The following is a 19,793-nucleotide window of genomic DNA, read 5'->3' on the forward strand; positions in this document are numbered from 1 at the left end:
TGCTACGAAGTGTGAATGAAAGGGTGAATGAACGGTTGTACGTCTCTATGATGTGGATGAGAGGGTGAATGGTTGTGTATCTCCATGCTTTATGAATGGGAGGGTGAGTGAATTGTTGTGTCTGTATGACGTGTGATTGACAGAGTGAATAGTTGTATGTCTCTGTACGATGTCTTTTCATGAATTGTTGTGTGTCTCTATGAAGTGCTAATGAGTGATTGAATTGTTGTATGTCTCTATATGACGTCTTAATTAGAGGGTGGACGTTATCGTGTCTGTACGATGTGTGAATGAGAGAGTGAGCGGTGCTATGTTGCGAAAAAGAATTGTGGGTGAAAGGGTGAATGAACAGTTGTACGTCTCTATGATGTGGATGAGAGGGTGAATGGTTGTGTATCTCCATGCTTTATGAATGGGAGGGTGAGTGAATTGTTGTGTGTCTCTACAAGATGTATGAATGACAGAGTGAATAGTTGTATGTCTCTGTATGATGTCTTTATGAGAGGGTGAACGGTGCTACATCTGTAGGACAGGATGAATGAAATCGTGTCTGTATGACGTGTGAATGACAGGGTGAGTGAATTTTGTGTGTCTCCACAAGATGTGAGAATGACATGTATGATGTCTTTTCATGAATTGTTGTACGTCTCTATATGACGTTATCGTGTCTGTACGATGTGTGAATGAGAGGGTGAACGGCGCTACGTTGCGAAAAAGAATTGTGAGTGAAAGGGTGAATGAACATTTGTACGTCTCCATGATGTGGATGAGAGGGTGAATTATTGAGAGTCCCTGCAAGATGTTGGTGGTTATGGTGGTGAAAGCAAGTGAGTGAACAGCTGTATGTCTTCTAATGACACGTAAATGATGAATGAATGAACGAATGAATGAAAGAACACGCAGAGCGCCTGGATGTGTTCCCTCGCTCCTTCCCTCTTATTGTTTGTTTCAGAAAACAGCGATTAAAGCCTTCCCTCGCCGTCCGTCTGCAATGCCGGACACTATTTTAGGCTCCCGCTTTGACACATAAAGAAAACCAGGACACTGGAAGATACAGCAGCTTCTCCTGGACGCGGCGGAGAGGAGGAAACTTCACGTACGAGCAGTACGAACACCCTCCCCTTCCCGCCGTTCCTCCCGCTCTGTCCTTCTTGGCAGCCACGCCGGCGGCCGACCCCTTGGAGATGCGCTGGGACTCGGAGAAGCTGAGAAGCTCCTCGGAGAGGGCCTCGGGCTTCGTCTCTTTGTTTTCCCTCCATACGTTAGATTTCCTGTGGAAACCAGTCCCTTCTTCATCCCTTCATCCTCCCTCCCTCCCTCCTGTCCCCGTTTCTCCTCCGTCCTCCCCTCCTTCCATCGTTCTTCTACCCTTCTCTGTCCATCTCCTCCCTCCTTCTCTCTATCCATCCTTCTGTCAGCTGGCAGAAGATGAGTCATGCCTCTAGCTGGGAGGCTAAAACTCTCTCTCCCCGTCTAAATATATCTTCTCTATACTTCTCCACCCGCTCTTTCTACATCTCTTCCCCTCATTCACGCATCTCTCGCTCCACATCACCATCTGTCTCTCCCCGCTTTGTTCTGCCGCTCCGCGACAAAGCTTCTTTCTCCCTCCTCTCATACGCCTTTTTGTTTTCCTCCGTCAGTCTTGCGAGTCAGATTGACATTTCTGCTTCCACCCGTTCCTCCGGCTCTCCATCCGTCCACCTCTCCTCCCCCGCCACCTATAATTGCGTCCATCTCTACGTGAACGTCGTCGCCTCTAGACGCAGCGGTTATGTGCGTTTAATTGTTTTTGGACTACAACCGTGCGTTTGTGCATCGTCACCCCGAACCCACGGCCCGAATCAGCCGTCGGCGAGCCGCTCGCCTCGTTTTTGGTCAAATCCAGGCGGCGGATCAGGTTCAAATCCGAAAAACGAAGCTCATTTCAAATTAAAAAAAAAAAAAAAATCGCAAAACGTGAATCCGTCTTCGTACCGACACACCCGGCGATAGGAACTCCCGAGGTCCTCCAGGCCTCCGAGATGACTGATCGCAGCGGGGGAGCCCTCACCCCTAATCCCTGAATCCCTGTATTGTGCGCTAAGTGAATAATGAAGCGGGGGAACACTGAGCCCTGTAAACACAGGCATGACCTGCCCTGAAGCCACGTCACTCAGCGCCGTTTCTCCACGCTGCCACCCGAAAAATCCGTGCTTCGTGCAGGGGAATGATTTCTCGCTTCCGTTAAAATACGCCGGGATTCTAAATGCGCAACCGCTCCGAGGAAAAAAGGCGGAAGCCGCCGCGTCCAATTAACCCGAAATAGTAAAAGCAGGTGTGAAAAGAGCCTTCGTTGTAAAAGATTCGCCATCAGAAGCGTTCACGCCGCGTTTTCGAGGTGGAAATTATGCGCCGCCTTCACACATTGCGGTCTGCGAGATGTAACGGTAAAGGGGACGATAACGGAAGAACTCACAACTCTGCAAAACACATGATGTATAAATATAGAACGGCAGGTTGCAGAGATGAAACTCTGATTTCCCTGTGAACAAACAAGGTGCAATTGCAACTGCGGGGAAAAGCAGGCCTCAGTTTGCTCGCGCTCACATCTCACATGGTGTGAGAGAAGAGGATCCAAAGAAGGTTGATTCGCTGTGGAGACCCCTGAAGGGAAAAGCCCAAAGGAGTAAAAGAAGATTAAATTATAACATCACCTGCACATATAACACCTATACAGGTGCAGGGCAATGAAATGCAGTTTAGCGTCTAACCAGAAACGCAAAAAAAAAGCAGCAGGTGCAGATATAATAAATAAACGTACATGCTATGTCAATAATTTGTCAATAAGAAAAACAGATTTACAGATAGGGTGCTATGAACATGGATATGTGCGTTAAATGTAGCGGACGATAGAAAGGGAGTATGGATGCAGTTTGATGAATATCGTAATTCTGTACACCATACAATTCATATAAAACAAACATCTTTTATCATCCTCATACAGGTAAGAACATTTTCTACCACTCATGTACCGTATTTTGCGGATTATAAGGCGCGCTGGATTATAAGGCGCAACATCAATGAACGGGTCTATTTATATCCACGAGGCGCACGGCGTTAAAAAGCACACGATAAAAGATACGGTATATGAAGGCAAACAAAACGGTCAGTTTAGTCAAATTTTATTCACCCGTTCATCTCGCTTTGTTCCCTCAGAAACTCTGTTTGGTCTTCTTCACTTGGCGTACTTCACCAGCTGGCTTCCTCTACTTCCGTACCAACGTTTCATTCAAGTGGAATTGTTTAGCGGCTGCTCTTTTCCTGACTGATAGCCTCGAGTTTGAATTCGTAAACAGCCACCGATTTTGGGGTTCCTCGCACACACAGATGTACGGTAACATTATATCGAAGCGCAGTGCATTTTACATTAAGGTAAGCGTACTCCGTACTGTTCTCTGATTGGTTAATCGTTGCCGGCGAAAGCGGACGCCTGAAATTAGCACGAGGTTGGAACAACGTTGTATTCCAGTGCGACATAATTAGCCATCTAACGTCGTCTGACGTTCCGACACGTCTTCGACCGACCAATCAATCAAGCGGAGCGGTTTGTTCATTTACCAAAGTTGCACTAAAACATTTAGATTTTTGAGCGCAATGAACCACATAACGTCGGTTGGAGGTCAGTGAGCACAAGCAAGAATTCATAAATAAGGCGCACGGATGATTTTAGAGAAAACGTGAGGATTTTAGGAGTGCCTTAAAGTACAAAAAATACGGTAATCTATCTGCTCAAATGCCCATGTGGTTGAGCACCAACGGAAAAACCTGCATTGCTGAACGTCGCAGCGCCATCAGAAATGAAGTGGCTTCCAGCCCTGTAGCGGTACATCTCCAAGAAGCTAAACATAATGTCTCCTACTTAAAGTACCGAGGCACCGAGGCCGTAAAATGTCCTCGCAGAGGAGGTGGGGACCTGAACTCTATCCTTTTGAAACGTGAATTGTTTTGGAAGTAAACCCTGGGAAACACTGAGGATTTCGATATTAGACCTTGTCTATAGAGATGTTTTTGTCTATTTTGTTGTTCTCGCCATGTTCTGTTTGTCTCGTTCCTCCTCTGTATACATGTTGTTTCTTCAAATCCTCTGAACAATAATGCTCAGTTTTATTTTGAGTCTTATCTCAGAACGAGATGAAGATGAGGTAATATAAGAATATATATTTAATAAGACGCTGGTGCTGATGCAGGAACATAAATACCTACTCAAGGTTGTGTTTAATTTGTGATGGACAGCAGGTGAGAAGAATAACACGATCATACCTTTAAAAATGGCAGATTGTGGCTTATCATGTCAAGCTAAAATAAACGATCTTTGCTTTGGAGCCCTTTTCCTGTGCGGATTTTTTTTTCAAACATTTGTTTTGTCCATATTTTTGATCCAGCACCCATCCCTAACTGGGCGGCGGATGCAGGTGTTTTTCTTTTTTATCATGAATATTATAATTCCCCACATTCAACTATGTAAAGAACAAAGTATTTCATCATTCATTCAGATCGCGATTTCATTTCTATCTGGATTTCCAGGCATTTTGACACAAGGCAGACTTGATCTCAACACTGCCGGTTTAACAGAATCCTAAGAAAACTACATTTCCCATGTTCCTCCACAGTATTTCATTTTGGAAAACTGCTTCTTTGAAAAGGGTCTCAGAGTGCCGGTAAAAAGAGCTGCATGGAAAAGAAAATACCGACTACCTCTCCCATTTTCCTCCGCGGCTTCACGATTAAAACACTTTTTAAAACAATTTCAGCCACGCATTCTGTAAAAGGTCCCTCCGGTCGGGCCGCCCCGCAGAGACGGACACGTCCGGCTCGCTTTGGCACTCGACCGGAACCCGGGGAGAAACCGATTCCCCCGATCGGGGCGCCGGGGCGGGACTCGTACACCCTGATTTCCCCCCGGTTCTCCCACGGTCAAAGCGGTCTCATGAGCCGTTCCCGCGGGAAATCACACGCGCTAAAGCCAAACATCCAATCCGGGAAGGACACACAAACACAACCGGGGATGACATTATTTCGGTCCCTCCGAGGAGCATTTTTGGCCCCCCGCATCAGAGCGCCGGGGTGTTTTCGCAGTGCTCGTAGGTGCTTGGATATCTGACACATTTCCCCGCGAATGTCACTTCGCTAAAACAGTCTGTTTGTGTGATAAACGTTTCCTGGAGATGTGGGAGTGCCGGCACCTCAAATCCCCGATGACTCATACCAGTCTCGCTGCTTTGTCTAATTGCAACTTTTTTTTTTTTTTAACGCTAAAAATAAAACGGATCCGCTGTTTACGTCTTTTTAATTCAAAGTTGTTCCCCCGTCGCCGACATTTGGACAAACTACCTGGGAGATCATCCAGGCTGACGAAGACAAAAACAAAAAAAAAACAGCTGAGAGGATGATTTTTGGGTTGAACTGGCAGAGTTGTTGTTTGTCAGAGAATGTAACTATCCACTATCTGACAGCGGACGTTTATCATCGTACCTATAAAATCACCCACTCATGTTGAGTCGAGAGGATTTATCGAGAATGTTTGACGTGAATGAATGAATTCAGGATAGGCGTTATTGATCACGACTTGATGGATGAACGAATGAGTTCTTTGATACGTTTCCGCAACTTCCAAACAAATGATCCCGTTCGGCCTGCGCTTCATGTCAAGCCTCAAATATGAAAAATAAATAATTCATATTTCACCTCTCCTTTTGTCACATTACCCCCCACCTTAGCGTCGCATCTGCGAATTTCTCCGCGGGAACTTGACCTTTATCGCTCTTTAACCCGGTCAGAATTCTCCATCCCTCCGTTAATCAAAAAAAAAAAAAAAAAAAAAAAACAACATATGTATTTTCACATGAAAAAAAAAAAAAAAAAAACGCCCGGCGGAATTTCCCAGAGTGAAAATCAGCTATTTTCCACCTTCACGGCTGCGTGCACAAACACAGAGATAAACACACATACCTACGCAGACGCACAAACACACTGCAGCCTATTCATGCCAACAGATGACAGAGTGCATTGAGAAAATGCCAAAACGCTGACTACTGAGGGGGAGAGAGAGACCGAGCACGCAGCTGAAAAACCTCCTATGTCAGACTGCAGAGCTGGCAGAATAGAAAAGCATTGTTGAAGGCCCACACACACCTAGGCAGCCTGTGTGGCGCAAAAAACTGGAGCAGGGCGTTGGGGCAAAAAACACACACACACACATATATGTACAGCTGCCGAGGCGTCGCGGCGAGACAGCGGCGAAGACGAGCTGTCAGAGCGAAGGGGGTGCGTGGAAGCGAGGGAAGAAGCAGAGGTGGGGAAAGATGGAGAGGGATGAAAGGATGAGCGAGGCGGCGGCGGCGGCGGCGGTGGCGGCGCCTCTCCTGGTGTTGACCTCCCGTCGTCTCGCTTTGTGTGCAGCTCCTTTTTCTTTGCAGCCGTTTCCTAGCGCCTCTGCGTGTTCTCACCTGTCCGTCCGTCCATCACATTCGCATCCACCGGCTCCAACCTCACTAGGATTCTGACGGCGGTAGCAACGCCCGCCGCACATGAACGCACCGTGATTTAGACAAACACGCGTTTAATATAATCCTTTTTTGTGGATCCCGCCATGAAATGAATGTACATTTTGGATCTGACGTGTGCGTTTGCTGGTCAGCTCACTGTTTCCAACTCACGGGTCTGATATCCACGATATTCCAGGGATTCTCTGCATGCGGATCTGACGTGTGAATGAAAGGGTGAATAGTTTTATGTCTCCGTGACGTGAATGAGGGAATAATTGTCTTTATGTTGTATGTCTATATGACAGAAGAATGAGAGGGTGAATGTTTGCATGTCCCTCTATGAGGCCCTGCGATTGGTCCAAGGTGAACCCACCTCTCGCCCAATCACAGCAGGGATACGCAACCCTGACTGCACCATAAGTGATGGCGATTATAAATGAATGAATATACATCTATAAAAGACGCTGTATCAGGAGAGCCTAAAGCGTCCTCACAGATCCCACCACCACCTCCAACTGCTGCCATTAAGTTTAGGACAATCAAGTCAAAAACCAACAGATTGAAAAACACTTTTTACCTCAAAGCGGTCACAACCCTGAACATTTGAACCTCACATACAGTACAGTGCAATAAACCCTTTTTTACTTCTTTATTTTTTACTTTTTTCTTTATACATATTTATCTATTAATGTGTTTATTATTTATTAAATATATAATATCAAATATATATAATAATATATATAATGGATGTTTGTGATATATATATATATATATATATATATATAATTAAAATTATATAATTGTACATTTTATATATATATATATATATATATATATATATATATATTCATAAGACAAATATAAGAAAAATATAAGACCAAAAAAATTATATATAAAATGTGTGAGTGTATATATATATATATATATATACCGGCTCCAATATATATATATATATATATATATATACACACACACACACACACATACACACATTTTATATATTTTATATATTTTTTTTTTTTGGTCTTATATTTTTCTGTCTTACATCTCTAGCCCAGAGGTTCTGCTATTGTTGTATTGTTGTGTTGTTTCCTGTTTTTTTGTTTTGTTTTTTATTCCACTGAACCTGAGAGCTGTTGTCGTGTAATGACAATAAAAGTCTTGAATCCTTGAATATTGTGTATCATGGTATCCTCCCATGGAGATGCTGGTCTGTGTGACATCTGTTGCAAGAGATCTGGTTCAAAGAGTTCTCTATATTATATTATATACATGATCGTCCAGGAAGCAGAATGGAGGTCGAAGGGATGAAGATGTTGAGGTTCTCTCTGGGAGTCACCAGGATGGAGAGGATCAAGAATGAGTCCATCAGAGGGACGGCACATGGTAGATGTTTTGGAGAGAAGGTCAGAGATGATCATGGAGAGAAGGAAGGAGAGTCACTATATTGGTAGGCGGATGCTGGAATTGGAGGTCTAGAGGAAGACCGAAGAGCAGATTCATGGACGCAGTCGGACAAAACATGGCGGCGTGATTCTGCCGCCATTAATAAGTCTATTAAACGTGCTCCGTGCTTCACGTGATCCGGCTCAGGTTCAGATATTCTGCAGCGTTTGGAGCGTGGAGCTGCAGACGGGAGGAGGCTGGTAAACACCAAGGATGTATGGAGGGAGAGGCAGGGCAGATATGCAGACACACACACAGACCATGCAGGTGAAGCACCAGTGAAGCAAGGAAACACCTCGAGGAACATAAAAGATTCATCACTCACAGTGTACATTGAGCCGGCATGTGTGCAACACACACACACACACACACACACACACACACACTGGGAGGGCGCTTCCCCTGCTGCTTCTGCTGTGTGAACGTACACCTATATGTGCATGTTTAGATTCTTGCTAATATCCATTTTGAAAAGGTGTTGGCTTTTCGGGTGGGGGGGTGACGATGTGTTGACACACGTCTACGTAACCTTGGCAACCGGCAATCGCCGCCTGTGCAGATGAAGCCCGTTGTCAAGGTGAACAATTATCCAGTTACAGCCCTCCCCTGAATCATCAAATACACGCATAAAATCCCAAACAGGCTTCGGCAAACACACACACACACAGGTATCAGCAGAGGGGGGTTCACATGGTGAGAACCATCGTGCACGGTGGAGTAATCACCGGCCCGGGGGGGGTGACACACACCTGATCTCACTCCTGGCGTCTCCTCGTGTTGACAGTCCCAGGACCCTCCTTCTCCTCCACCTCTTCTCCACCTCTTCTCCTCCCCCCAGTTTTCTAATCTCCATTTTCAGATTCAGGAACCAGCATGTGTGTGTGTGTGTGTGTGTATTTGTGTGTGTGTGTGCCCCCCTGCTGCCTCTCCCTCCCATCTCCTCTGATACATCCTCTAAAAATACTCTTCCTCACTTCACTCTGACCCACTACTTCTTTTCATCCACTTCCCTTCTCTTCCCCTCCTCCTCCTCCTCCCATCCAGCCATCCCTTGCTTCCTCCTCTCTGGCTCAGTGTGAGTGCTAGCTGGAGCCCAGCGGGTTTTCTAAGAGGGCTGTGACACACACACACACACACACACACATGCGCAAACACAGAACTGTGATATTTAGGCAGACAGAGGGAGATAGGAAAAAAAAACTACACACACACACACACACACAGCTGCTATATCAGAGGCTGCTTTTGCTTCATCCTTTTTTCATCCTCTTTTTAATGAACACCTGAGAACTCAGAGGAGGCTTTCAGGTCCAACCCCGGTGATTTGCAAACATCTCAGAATCAGAAAAAGTTTATTTGTCCCAGAGGAGAAATTGGGAGGCACATGGGGCAGCATCCAGAATAGAATAAAAAAAAATAAATTAAAAAAATCAAATAAATTGAATAAAATTAAAATATTAAAAAAAATTATATACACTGCTCAAAAAAATAAAGGGAACACTTAAAAAACACATCCTAGATCTAAATGAATGAAATATTCTTATGAAATACTTTGCCCTTTACACAGTTGAATGTGCTGACAACAAAATCACACAAAAATGATCCATGGAAATCAATTGTATCAACCCATGGAGGTCTGGATTAGGAATCACACTCAAAATTAAAGTGTAAAAACAAACTCCAGGCTGATCCAACTTTGATGTAATGTCCTTAAAACAAGTCAAAATGAATCCGTGTTGCTTCCTGAGTGGACACTATGATTTCACACAAGTGTGATTGACTTGGAGTTACATTGTGTTGTTCAAGTGTTCCCTTTATCTTTTTGACCAGTATATATATCAATGAGTGTACAAAATTGTGCAAATTGTTCAAAATTGCTCTGCATTTATATAATAAAAAAAATCTCAGCTCACATTCCTCTCTCTGCTCAGGAATGAGGATGCACAGGATCTCTTTTGATTTTAATTCCAAGAAATGATCATCACCCTTTTTTTTTTCATTTTAACTTCCTCTCTTGCCCTTTGACTTGGATTTTGCAAGAGCGTACGTCAACACACGCACACGATCGTGCCCGATATCAAAGTTTGCCACCGAGCAACCTACACGATACCGACCGCGTATATTTTCCCATTCAAGCCCTGCAGAAAATCATCCTGCACTGAAGCGACAGATTAACTATGAACTAGGACTTGGCGTTCACTTCCCCCTCTTCCCTTTTTTTTTTTTTTTTGTGACTCCACCACTTTGCGCCATTGTTCCAAAACTTGGTATTCATATCAGCATCTCTGTGTTGAGAATGCACGACACACACACTGCGCCCGGGTACCAAGGACGTAGGTGTTGGCAGCCACAGGGGATTGCTTTGTTTTGCCCTTGATGAAGTTACAGGATATAAGTTAAAAAGGAGGGAGGAAAAACACAGTTTGCTTCTATTTTCAACATTTAAAGGCTTAACACATCAACTAACAGCCACGCCGAAATGTTGACCTATGGTTTCCCATAAATAGACCCGTATCATGACGTAGGGCAGAATATGGGCTTCCCAAACAAACCGGCCTACGGACAGAGTTTTCCATTGAATTTTGAATGGCGCCGCAAACAAGTTGCACAAACACACACACAAACGAACTCACGGGCTTTCTGTGTGGTGGCGTTGTAGCGTAGCGGTTATTGGCTGCGTTGTTGACGTTGTTGTGTTCTTCTGTTATAAAACTTCTATGCTTTTTTTTTCCATAAGTTAGCCTCATTATGGCTACCAAAAAGGTTAAAAATGCTGGTGACAGTGGGGTGACAGTGGATCTGAAGAAGGAAATAATAGCTAAACATCTCGCCAAGCGCTACGACACGGCTAAGTCAACGTTCTATATGATCCTGGAGAGCAAAGATGCGCTAAAGACGGCTGATTTGGATGAAGGGGCGGTGACTACGTTAACGAAGCAACGGTCCGTAAGGCAAAAATGATTGTTAGCATGTTAGTTTGGAATACTGAAGGACAACTAGCTGGAGATAGCTTTAGCTTTAGCGTTAGCAAGGGTCTCATATGAGATGAGAGATGAGAACAACTTTATTAATCCCGAAGGAAATTGTTGTGCCAGAGTTTCAAGTAAAAAACATAACAGTAATAGATAATAGTAGAAAGGAGGAAGAATAAGAAATATAATGAAATATGACTTGTCTTAAGTGTTAGCAGTAACGTTTTGCCGATTTAGTGAAGGAAATGTCGAGTACAAGACCTGGCGAGAAGAGAAAGAACAGCAGAAACACACTCATAATTAAGGTTAGCTTTAATTCATTTCTGTATTTTTGCCTCAAATAAACCAATAAAGAGTTTCAATAGAGTCCAGTATGTTTTTGAGGGGCTTCAGAACGGATCAATGGGTAAAATAGATTCAGTTTGCGAGCTAAAGATCGAATTACGTTCGAGTTTCTGCCATTTTTGTGTTGCGTGGATGTCATACGGTGCTTTTCCCAGGACTTGTGCGTCCTCCCCCACGACCCTGGGTTAATCTGGACGGGCAGAAAAGATGGATGGCTGGAAAAATACCCCTCTTTCGCTTTTACGTCTCGATCTGTGAGATTTTACCGGTTGCTTCTGAGATGCAGAGCGCGAACGCAGATCTCGCGCCAGCCGGTCAGCAGACTTGCGTCCTCGGTCGGGGACCGACGTCGATCCGCGGGGAAGTGAGTCCTCCCGCGACGAGCGCCTTCTTTTCTATCAACTCTCGCGTACATGAATATCAGTGTTTTTTTCATTTTAAACCCAAAAGCCGCGTCCTCATTTCTGTCATAAACACAAAGGCTTTGTGACATTTCCCGGGCGTCAGCAGCGATGTGTCGGCAGGAAGGGGGGGAACCACGAACACGTACCAGGACGGACACAAAGGGGACACGAGAAACGGAGACAGAAATGTGAGGTGAAGGATGACAAGGAAAAAATGTCAGGGAGGGGGGGGGAGAAAATGACAAAGCTGGAGGATTTTAAAGCTTTCCTTCCATCTCCACCTGATCGCCGTGGCCTCTCGCTCTCCGCCTCGGTGTTTCTCATCAGCTCTTCCTCTCCCTCGCCCTCCGTTGCTCTTTCTCTACCACTTCGCTACACTCCACTGACTTTGGCAAACGGCTCCCCTGTCATATTACCTCACACACACACACACACACACACACACATATATACACGTCGACCAGAGAGGCAAAGGGGCAAGGATACAAACGCACTTATGGTTCTGCCCTTGCACGGACGACACACACACACACCTACAGATAAACAGGGACGCAAACACACACCGAACCAAGGCTACTCCGGGGCGAGGGAGGCCCTTTGCGGGGGGATGAAACAAAGTTTCAAACAAAGTACAAAAGGCACGCTATCCTTTCTGCATGACACAAGTCTCTTCGGCGGAGAACATCTGCGCGGATATTACCTGAGAACCGTCGGCCGAGGCCAGCGACGATTCAAAAAATCCGCGGCGGCGGCAGGTGTGTGACAACAAGTCTCGGGACGCCTCTGGTCCGCCTGCGCGAGGCAATGACGCTCGCATTTAAGACGTTGTCCGACGCTAATAAATATATCTTCCGGCTTGACAGCACATGCAGGAAAGGGGAAGAGCCGTTGAAATGAGATTAAGAAACACCGGCACGGGAGATGTTAAACATGGGGGAGATGGTCACTGCTCTCTTGTGTGTGTCTGTTTTGGAAACGAGTAAAGGGTTGTTAAAGAAAAAAAAAACTGTGAGTATATACGTGTGAATAAGTGGATAATGACAAAAGTTGAAGCTGAGTTAAAGGAGTGAAAAGCCTCTCCAGTTGACTTGCCCGGGTTTCCTGTGTGGTCCGCTCAAAGGGTTAAAACCCAGAGTGAACTGAATTGTAAGAAGTTGGTTTCCAAGGGAAACTGTTCGCACCGTTCCAGCTGAGGCGGGACAAACCAACTGCCTGACACGCAGGGAGTAGGGGTGACTCGACAGAAACGCGAATTAATTTCCCCCTCATCCACTCGCACAACATCGGGCTAAAACCCCCCACGGGGGGGAAAGCTCTCCAAAACACTCATCGCGGGGGTTTTCATCGAATCCCGACGTCGTGGGTATCCGTGTATTTCCCCCACGACGCCGCGGACACCCCTCCCGCGGCAGCGGAGTGGCGGGGTCCCTGCCAAGTCGGTTTGAAAAGCGCAGACAAAGGCTTTGAGCTCCGGACGCCCCTCTCTCTCCCTCACTCTCGCCCGGCCCTCCGGAGCCGAACCCCCGGCCCGCCTTCCCGCGGCTCCCCTCCCCCGATGGAGACGTCGCTCCCGGGCGGCGCTGCGTCGCGCCGCGTTCCCGCTTTCTTTCCCTGAAATGCACGACCGTCTGGATCCCCGCTCGGCTCAAAGAGGACGGCTTTTCGTCGGCGCAACACAAGGAAGCGTCTAAAAGAGAGAGAGAGAGGGAGAGAGAGGGAGAAAAAGAGAGAAAAAGAGAGAGAGAGAGAGAGAGAGAGAGGAGGGGGAGGACTGACGCTTTCCCTCCTCTCCTCCTCCTCCTTCCTTTCGCCCCCCTAGCCTCCTCTATTTGGCGGAGAGAGGGGTTGAAGCAGGAATAAAACCTTTTCTTCTTCTTCTTCTTTTTTTTTTTTCGTTTCTTTCTTTTTTTTTTTTTTAAATGCATTTGAATGCTACTGCGCCACCAGGTCGGATCACGTGGTGCGAAGAGAGTTGGATCGATCCTGCACAGTTGGATGAGAGGAAAGAGAAACAAACAACTCCCATTCGCTCCTTCTGTGGAGAACCGGGACTGTTGATACTTTGGCGTTATTGAAATAGAAGCGGGTGTTCCGGCCGGGCTCTCCTTTCTCAGCCTCGGGGGGGAACGGAGCATTAACTCGTATATGCCTGGGTCTTGAAAAACAATGGAGACGCACATCTCGTGCCTCTTCCCGGAAATTTTGGCCATGATCTTCAGCTATCTGGACGTGAGGGACAAAGGCAGGGTCGCCCAAGTGTGCATCGCTTGGAGGGACGCGTCCTACCACAAGTCGGTGTGGAGGGGGGTGGAGGCGAAGCTGCACCTCCGGCGAGCCAACCCGTCGCTGTTCCCCAGCCTCCAGGCCAGGGGCATCCGGAGGGTCCAGATCCTGTCGCTGCGCCGCAGCCTGAGCTATGTCATCCAGGGGATGCCCAACATCGAGTCCCTCAACCTCTCGGGCTGCTACAACCTCACCGACAACGGGCTGGGCCACGCGTTCGTGCAGGAGATCCCGTCGCTCAGGGTCCTCAACCTGAGCCTGTGCAAGCAGATCACCGACTCCAGCCTCGGCAGGATAGCCCAGTATCTGAAGAACTTGGAGGTGCTGGAGCTGGGCGGCTGCAGCAACATCACCAACACGGGGCTCCTGCTGATCGCGTGGGGCCTCCACCGGCTCAAGAGTCTCAACCTGAGGTCCTGCCGGCACGTCTCCGACGTGGGGATCGGGCATCTGGCCGGGATGACGCGCAGCGCCGCCGAGGGCTGCCTGAACCTCGAGTACCTGACCCTGCAGGACTGCCAGAAGCTGACGGACCTGTCACTCAAACACATCTCCAAGGGGCTGGCCAAGCTGCGGGTGCTGAACCTGAGCTTCTGCGGCGGGATCTCGGACGCCGGCATGATCCACCTCTCCCACATGGCCTCCCTGTGGAGCCTCAACCTGCGCTCCTGCGACAACATCAGCGACACGGGCACCATGCACCTCGCCATGGGCACCCTCAGGCTGTCGGGGCTCGACGTCTCCTTCTGCGACAAGATCGGGGACCAGACGCTGGCGTACATCGCCCAGGGGCTGTACCAGCTCAAGTCCCTGTCGCTGTGCTCGTGCCACATCTCCGACGACGGCATCAACCGGATGGTGCGGCAGATGCACGAGCTGCGGACCCTGAACATCGGACAGTGCGTGCGCATCACGGACAAAGGGCTGGAGCTCATAGCCGACCACCTCACGCAGCTGGCCGGCATTGACTTGTATGGATGTACCAAGATCACCAAAAGGGGACTGGAGAGGATCACGCAGCTCCCCTGCCTTAAAGTGTTGAACCTGGGACTCTGGCAGATGACAGAGAGCGAGAAAGTGAGGTGATTGGAATCGATTTGTTTGTTTGTAGTTGTGTTTTCTTTGCTTTTTTTTTTTTTTTTTTTTTTTCCCCCCTCTCCCCGGGACAGATTGGCGAGGCAGGGCGGGCGGGCGGGCGGGCGGGCTGGGAGATCTTCTTCCTTATTTAAGAGCGAAAAAAAAAAAAAAAAACCCGCAAAAAAAAAAAAAAAAAAGCAAAGGTTCCCTTTTCCCCTCCTCCTGTGCCAGTGGGGCGTTTTTTTTATGTTAAAGAAATTAATTTGTCTTTTCTTTCGGCTGTGCAGGAATTACAATAGTTTTATTTTTTTTCATGACTTGATATTCTGTCCGGTAGGAAGCAGCGGGGACCCCGTGACCCCTCCGACCCCGTTAACCGCTCCAGTTTTTTTAATATCTCACCGAGATCGCTTCGACGCAGATCGGCTTGTTTTTCACTTTTTTTTTTTTTTTTTTTTTTTTTTTTTTTTTTGTGTCGTTTGAAATAAACGATCATCTGTTTTAATTTACTCACACCTGCTTCCAGACCCCCCAACCCACCCGCCACCACCACCACCACCACCCATCCGCCCTTCCCCTCCACACACACACACAAACACAGACACACACACACACACAGTGCAACCATGTGAACTGGAAGAATTGCTTCTGAAAAAGAGTTTTTTTTTTTTTTGTTTTTGTTGTGTTTTTTTTTTGTTTGTTTGTTTGTTTTCAAATGGTTTAGCGGAGCCCTCCTGCCACAGCCTTCACCGCCTAGAAACGTTTGGCTACCTCGTATTTGCTCGTTTTTCCAAGGGTCGCGCGCCGTTGAGAAGACGGAAAGCCAGAATGAGAGACCGGGAGAAAATGTGCCTAGAGGGACCGTGTCTGCCCCCTCCCCCATCCCCTCACCCGTCCACGAGCAGCAGAGCTGGAGAAAAAGGAGACCAGGGCACAATCTAACTACCTTTGTTAATTCACCCCCTCCTTCTTCTCCTCCCACCACCCGTAAACATTTTGTTTTTAAGAGAAAGGGCAAGCCGAGGCCGAGGCCATATGCAAAGACACATCCGGCCCCGCCGGCGTGCAGCGCCCCCCTTCCTCCTCCTCCTCCTCCTCCCCCCCTCGCCGTCCGCCGTTGGTTTTTAGGGACAAAAGTCACACTTTTCAGACGCGTCGTGTTGAATCCTGATCCGGCGCGAAAAAGGATGCACCCCTTTTTGTAAGGGGTGGGTTGAGGAGTTGCAGGGGGGGGGGGGGGGGGGAGGGAGGCAAAAATAAAAATAAAAAAACCCTCAGCGCCGTCCTAACGTTTTAACACACAGCAATACACTCGTGACGATCAGGCCGCCGCCGCTCGACATCAACTTGTGGGATTATTCACAGAGGAGACGCGAGGGGAAAGCTTCAGGTATTTGTTGTGGTGGAGAAGAGAACGGCCGGCGGCGGGGAACGTCGGCCGATGTTCGGAGCGCCGTACTTCAAATTGAAGTGATCTTAAGATATCTTATACCCTTTATTGACCGAGATGAATCAGGGTTTTGTGGTTTTACTCCCCCCGTGGCAACACAGGTCGCACTCATGTCCATGTTGCTGAGCGTCGGAGGAGGAGGAGGAGGAGGGTGAAGGAGGAGGTCCTCCACCTTCACCCTCCTCCTCTTCCCTCCATCTCTCCCTTACTAGAAATAAACAAGACAAGAGACGTGCTTAGGACGAGGAGGAATCGGTTATTTTTCTTTTTTCGCAAGCAGAACGCGTCTCGTCTCCGCGCATCTCTCTCTCTCTTTCTTTCACACACACAAACACACACACACACACACCTACACACACGCGCGCACGTGCACGCACAGGCGCCCCGTGCGTTTTATGTAATGCAATGACCTGTACACCCGCCCCTCCCCACCACTAAAAAAAAAAAAAAAAAAAAAAAGAGAAAAAAAAAGGATACCTGTGTGCGTCCTGCTGAAGAAGCTGTGTGTTTGGAAATGAAAAAAATGAAAAAGATGTACTGTATATTGTGTTTGTAAAAAAAAAAAAAAAAAAATTAAAAAAAATGCAGAATTCCCCCCCCCCCCCCCTTCCCCGCCTCTCCGACCCACCCACCCCCACCTAAAAATTAAATTGTTTTATATTCTTACAGTTAAAACAATTAAAGATATTTATATAATGAATGGAAAGAGTGGTCTGGTCTGCTTTTTCATTCGGTGTCGCGGTGATTTATTAGCGCCACGTTTTTTTTTTTTTTTCTTTCTTTATATTCTAGCACGCCGCTCCTAATAACCACCCACGCGGTGTTCTCCCCCCCTCCAGCCATGCCTTTAGAAAAGAACTGAAAAAAAAAAAATCTGTTGTTTTGTTTTATTATTTATGAGGAGATTCAAAATGGATGCTTGCCGTCTTGATTTGGCGGCGGCGCCTGTGTAATTAATTATCGCCGAGGCGCTTATTACAGGAGGCTGTTCCACCCAGCTGCTTTTAAATCATCAATGTCTGTTTGTTTGTTTTTTTTATCTATCCTTTAAATAATAATATATATAAAAAAACAAACAAAAAAAAAAAAAAAAACGTGTGCGTCTGAGCCGCTCCCGGGTTTGAAAGCGCCCCCCCGGGGGGGTCACGGCGGCGTTCGGGGAGGATTTCACGGTTTCACAGGCGAAGATCGGGGTATTAGTCTGGGTTATTTTTATAGCGTTTCATTTCAGTCGTGGCAGAACTGCGTCTCTGCAGAGTAAGGAGATCTGAAGTTGGCCCGAGCAGATTTCCCTCTCCCTCTCTCTGCTTTCCATCAGGACGTGTCCTGTGTGTGAAGTGACACACACGCATAAACACGGCGCTGCCAGGCCCGTCAGCGGCCATTGTCTGTCTTTAGAAGTTAGGAAGGCAGGTTTTTTGGTGGGGGATTTTTCTCTCTCTCTCTCCCTTCCTTTCCTCTCTTTCTCCTCCTCTTGTTCAGTCACGCATACCAGATCTTAGACCAGGCAGGAGACCCCCCACTCTCCTTTCACCCTCCTACCACACACACACACACACACACACACACACTTCTTTTTAACATTCCACACCATCATTCAAAGCATTTAAGCATTCTCTCTCTCCTGACTCTCTGTCCATGGGGATTTGGGGATAAAGGCCTGCAGAGGGATTGTTGACCACAGGGATGCAGAGACTGGACGTCAGTGTTTGCTGTTCCTTGAGTTTGCTTTGGTTGGCCTTTGCTCTCGTGCAACAACACGGCGACGAGCGCACAGTAAGAAGCGCGGGACCCGTCTAGAAAGAGCCGCTCCCGAGGGAACGTCTAAATGTCCTCCGCGAAACATCCGTGCCGTCGGGATCTTGGATCGGGCGACGCGGCCGAAGGGCTACCTGGAAGCTGCTAAATTAAACATAATGAGGTTTAAAGAAAAGCGGGAGTCGCCCGCTCGCGTGTTCCCTCACAACGTCCTGCAAATGGAGACGGACAAAGACGCATTCAGATGATAATGCGATCGTTTATTAATCCCCGTCGGGAAAAAGTTTTTTCTTCTTCAGCCGCCGACTTTCCTGAGGGAGGTCAGAGGTCGGCGGGCTCAGCCCTCCCCCCCCCCCCCCCCCCAGCCACAACAACCGACGACATCAGCTGTGCGGAAGCCACCGTATTTCTATCTTTTTTTCACCCGATAGTCTGGAAAAAAAAAAAAAACAGTTTTATCAGGCGAGCGGCGAGCGAGCGGCGTGGAGCCCCCGGCCCGCTCGGGTTCACATTTACAGCAGCGGAGCGAATCAACAGCCGGCGCAATTACACTTCTCTGCACTCTCTCGGTTTTTATTGAATTTAATAAAGCGGTGCAACATTTTTTCGGAGGTGCACTTCTGAGGAGAGCCGGGCTACCGCTCTCCATCTGTTTCCAGTCTCAGTGCTAAGCTAAGATAATCGCGTCCAGGCCCGGGTTTCATATTCAGCTTTGGCATCCGTCCGCTCATTTAATGGAACTGAAGATGGAATATTTCCTTAAAGGTCAAGCCACATTTTTCAGACATACCATGTGCTTAAAGGATCAAGTCCTTCAATTTGTTGCAGTGGTAAACAAATTAAACTCAATAAATCAGACGGTAGAGCGAGAGGACGTTCACCGCGTTCTCCGGCATATGGCTCGCATCTACCGTCGGAGGACGAGGACAAAACCTGCCATTGTACGTCCGCTAATCAATCTCATATGAAGGTTATCAGACGGCGGTCCCCGGGCACAATGGAGGTTTTCAGCGGGGAGTATTTTCCTGGAGTGATACCTCACCCTCCAGAGGGGGGAGACCAGTCCGCCTCTGCAGCAGCAGCAGCAGCAGCAGGGGGGAACCTGGACGCGGCGCCCAGCTATAACGCTTCCGGAGCATGACGTAGAAAACTTGATAAAAACCTCCCCTTCCGACGTGCCTGCCAACGAGAACGTCGTCCCCCGTGCACACGCGTAGCGTTAGCGCAAACTTCCTTTTAGCGGGTTATCGTTTGCGCTGCGGGGAAACCGGGAATGATCGTGTTTGCCTCTTAGCTATTAGCGGTAGCGTGCTAATATGCATGGAAGCGGTTACTTAACTCACTCCGACTGTTCTGCGCGTGCACAGTCGACACAGACCGAAAGCTAGCGACGCTCGAGCCTAGCATGGCGTCTCCGCCGCTCCGCATATGAATAATAAAAAGGCCTGACGTCTCTGTGTATTTTACCAGCCGCCTCAGATGCGGCCCGGCCAGGCGCTGACCGGGCTAATCGTGTACGCGCAAGTAACAT

At 47.7% G+C, this 19,793-nt stretch overlaps 2 protein-coding genes across 4 annotated transcripts in view; one reads left to right on the plus strand and one right to left on the minus strand.

The window, feature by feature from the left end:
- wnt5b (wingless-type MMTV integration site family, member 5b) overlaps positions 1-19,793 on the minus strand; it is a 46,221-nt gene that overhangs the window by 24,308 nt on the left and 2,120 nt on the right. The window contains exon 1 of one of the 3 annotated variants that reach the window (XM_086147204.1): positions 12,395-12,532. The exons of 1 other annotated variant lie outside the window; for it this stretch is intronic. In XM_086147204.1, the coding sequence (XP_086003330.1) occupies positions 12,395-12,511 (117 nt within the window). In that variant the 5' untranslated portion in view covers positions 12,512-12,532. Of the gene's footprint in view, positions 1-12,394; positions 12,533-19,793 lie in introns of those variants that run through there. One more of the 3 variants, XM_086147206.1, reaches the window with a different exon arrangement.
- On the plus strand, positions 12,632-17,204 carry fbxl14b (F-box and leucine-rich repeat protein 14b). Its single transcript, XM_086147194.1, has one exon. The coding sequence runs from the start codon at positions 13,861-13,863 to the stop codon at positions 15,061-15,063; it is 1,203 nt and encodes a 400-aa protein (XP_086003320.1). The 5' UTR covers positions 12,632-13,860; the 3' UTR covers positions 15,064-17,204.

This window comes from Fistularia commersonii, chromosome 5 (assembly GCF_037954325.1).
Source record: "Fistularia commersonii isolate RoL2024-O1a breed Wild chromosome 5, RoL_Fcom_v1.0, whole genome shotgun sequence".
NCBI classification, from domain to species: domain Eukaryota; kingdom Metazoa; phylum Chordata; class Actinopteri; order Syngnathiformes; family Fistulariidae; genus Fistularia; species Fistularia commersonii.

Excerpts from the sequence above, each read along its gene's own strand:
- fbxl14b (XM_086147194.1), top strand. The coding sequence starts at position 13,861 with ATGGAGACGCACATCTCGTGCCTCTTCCCGGAAATTTTGGCCATGATC.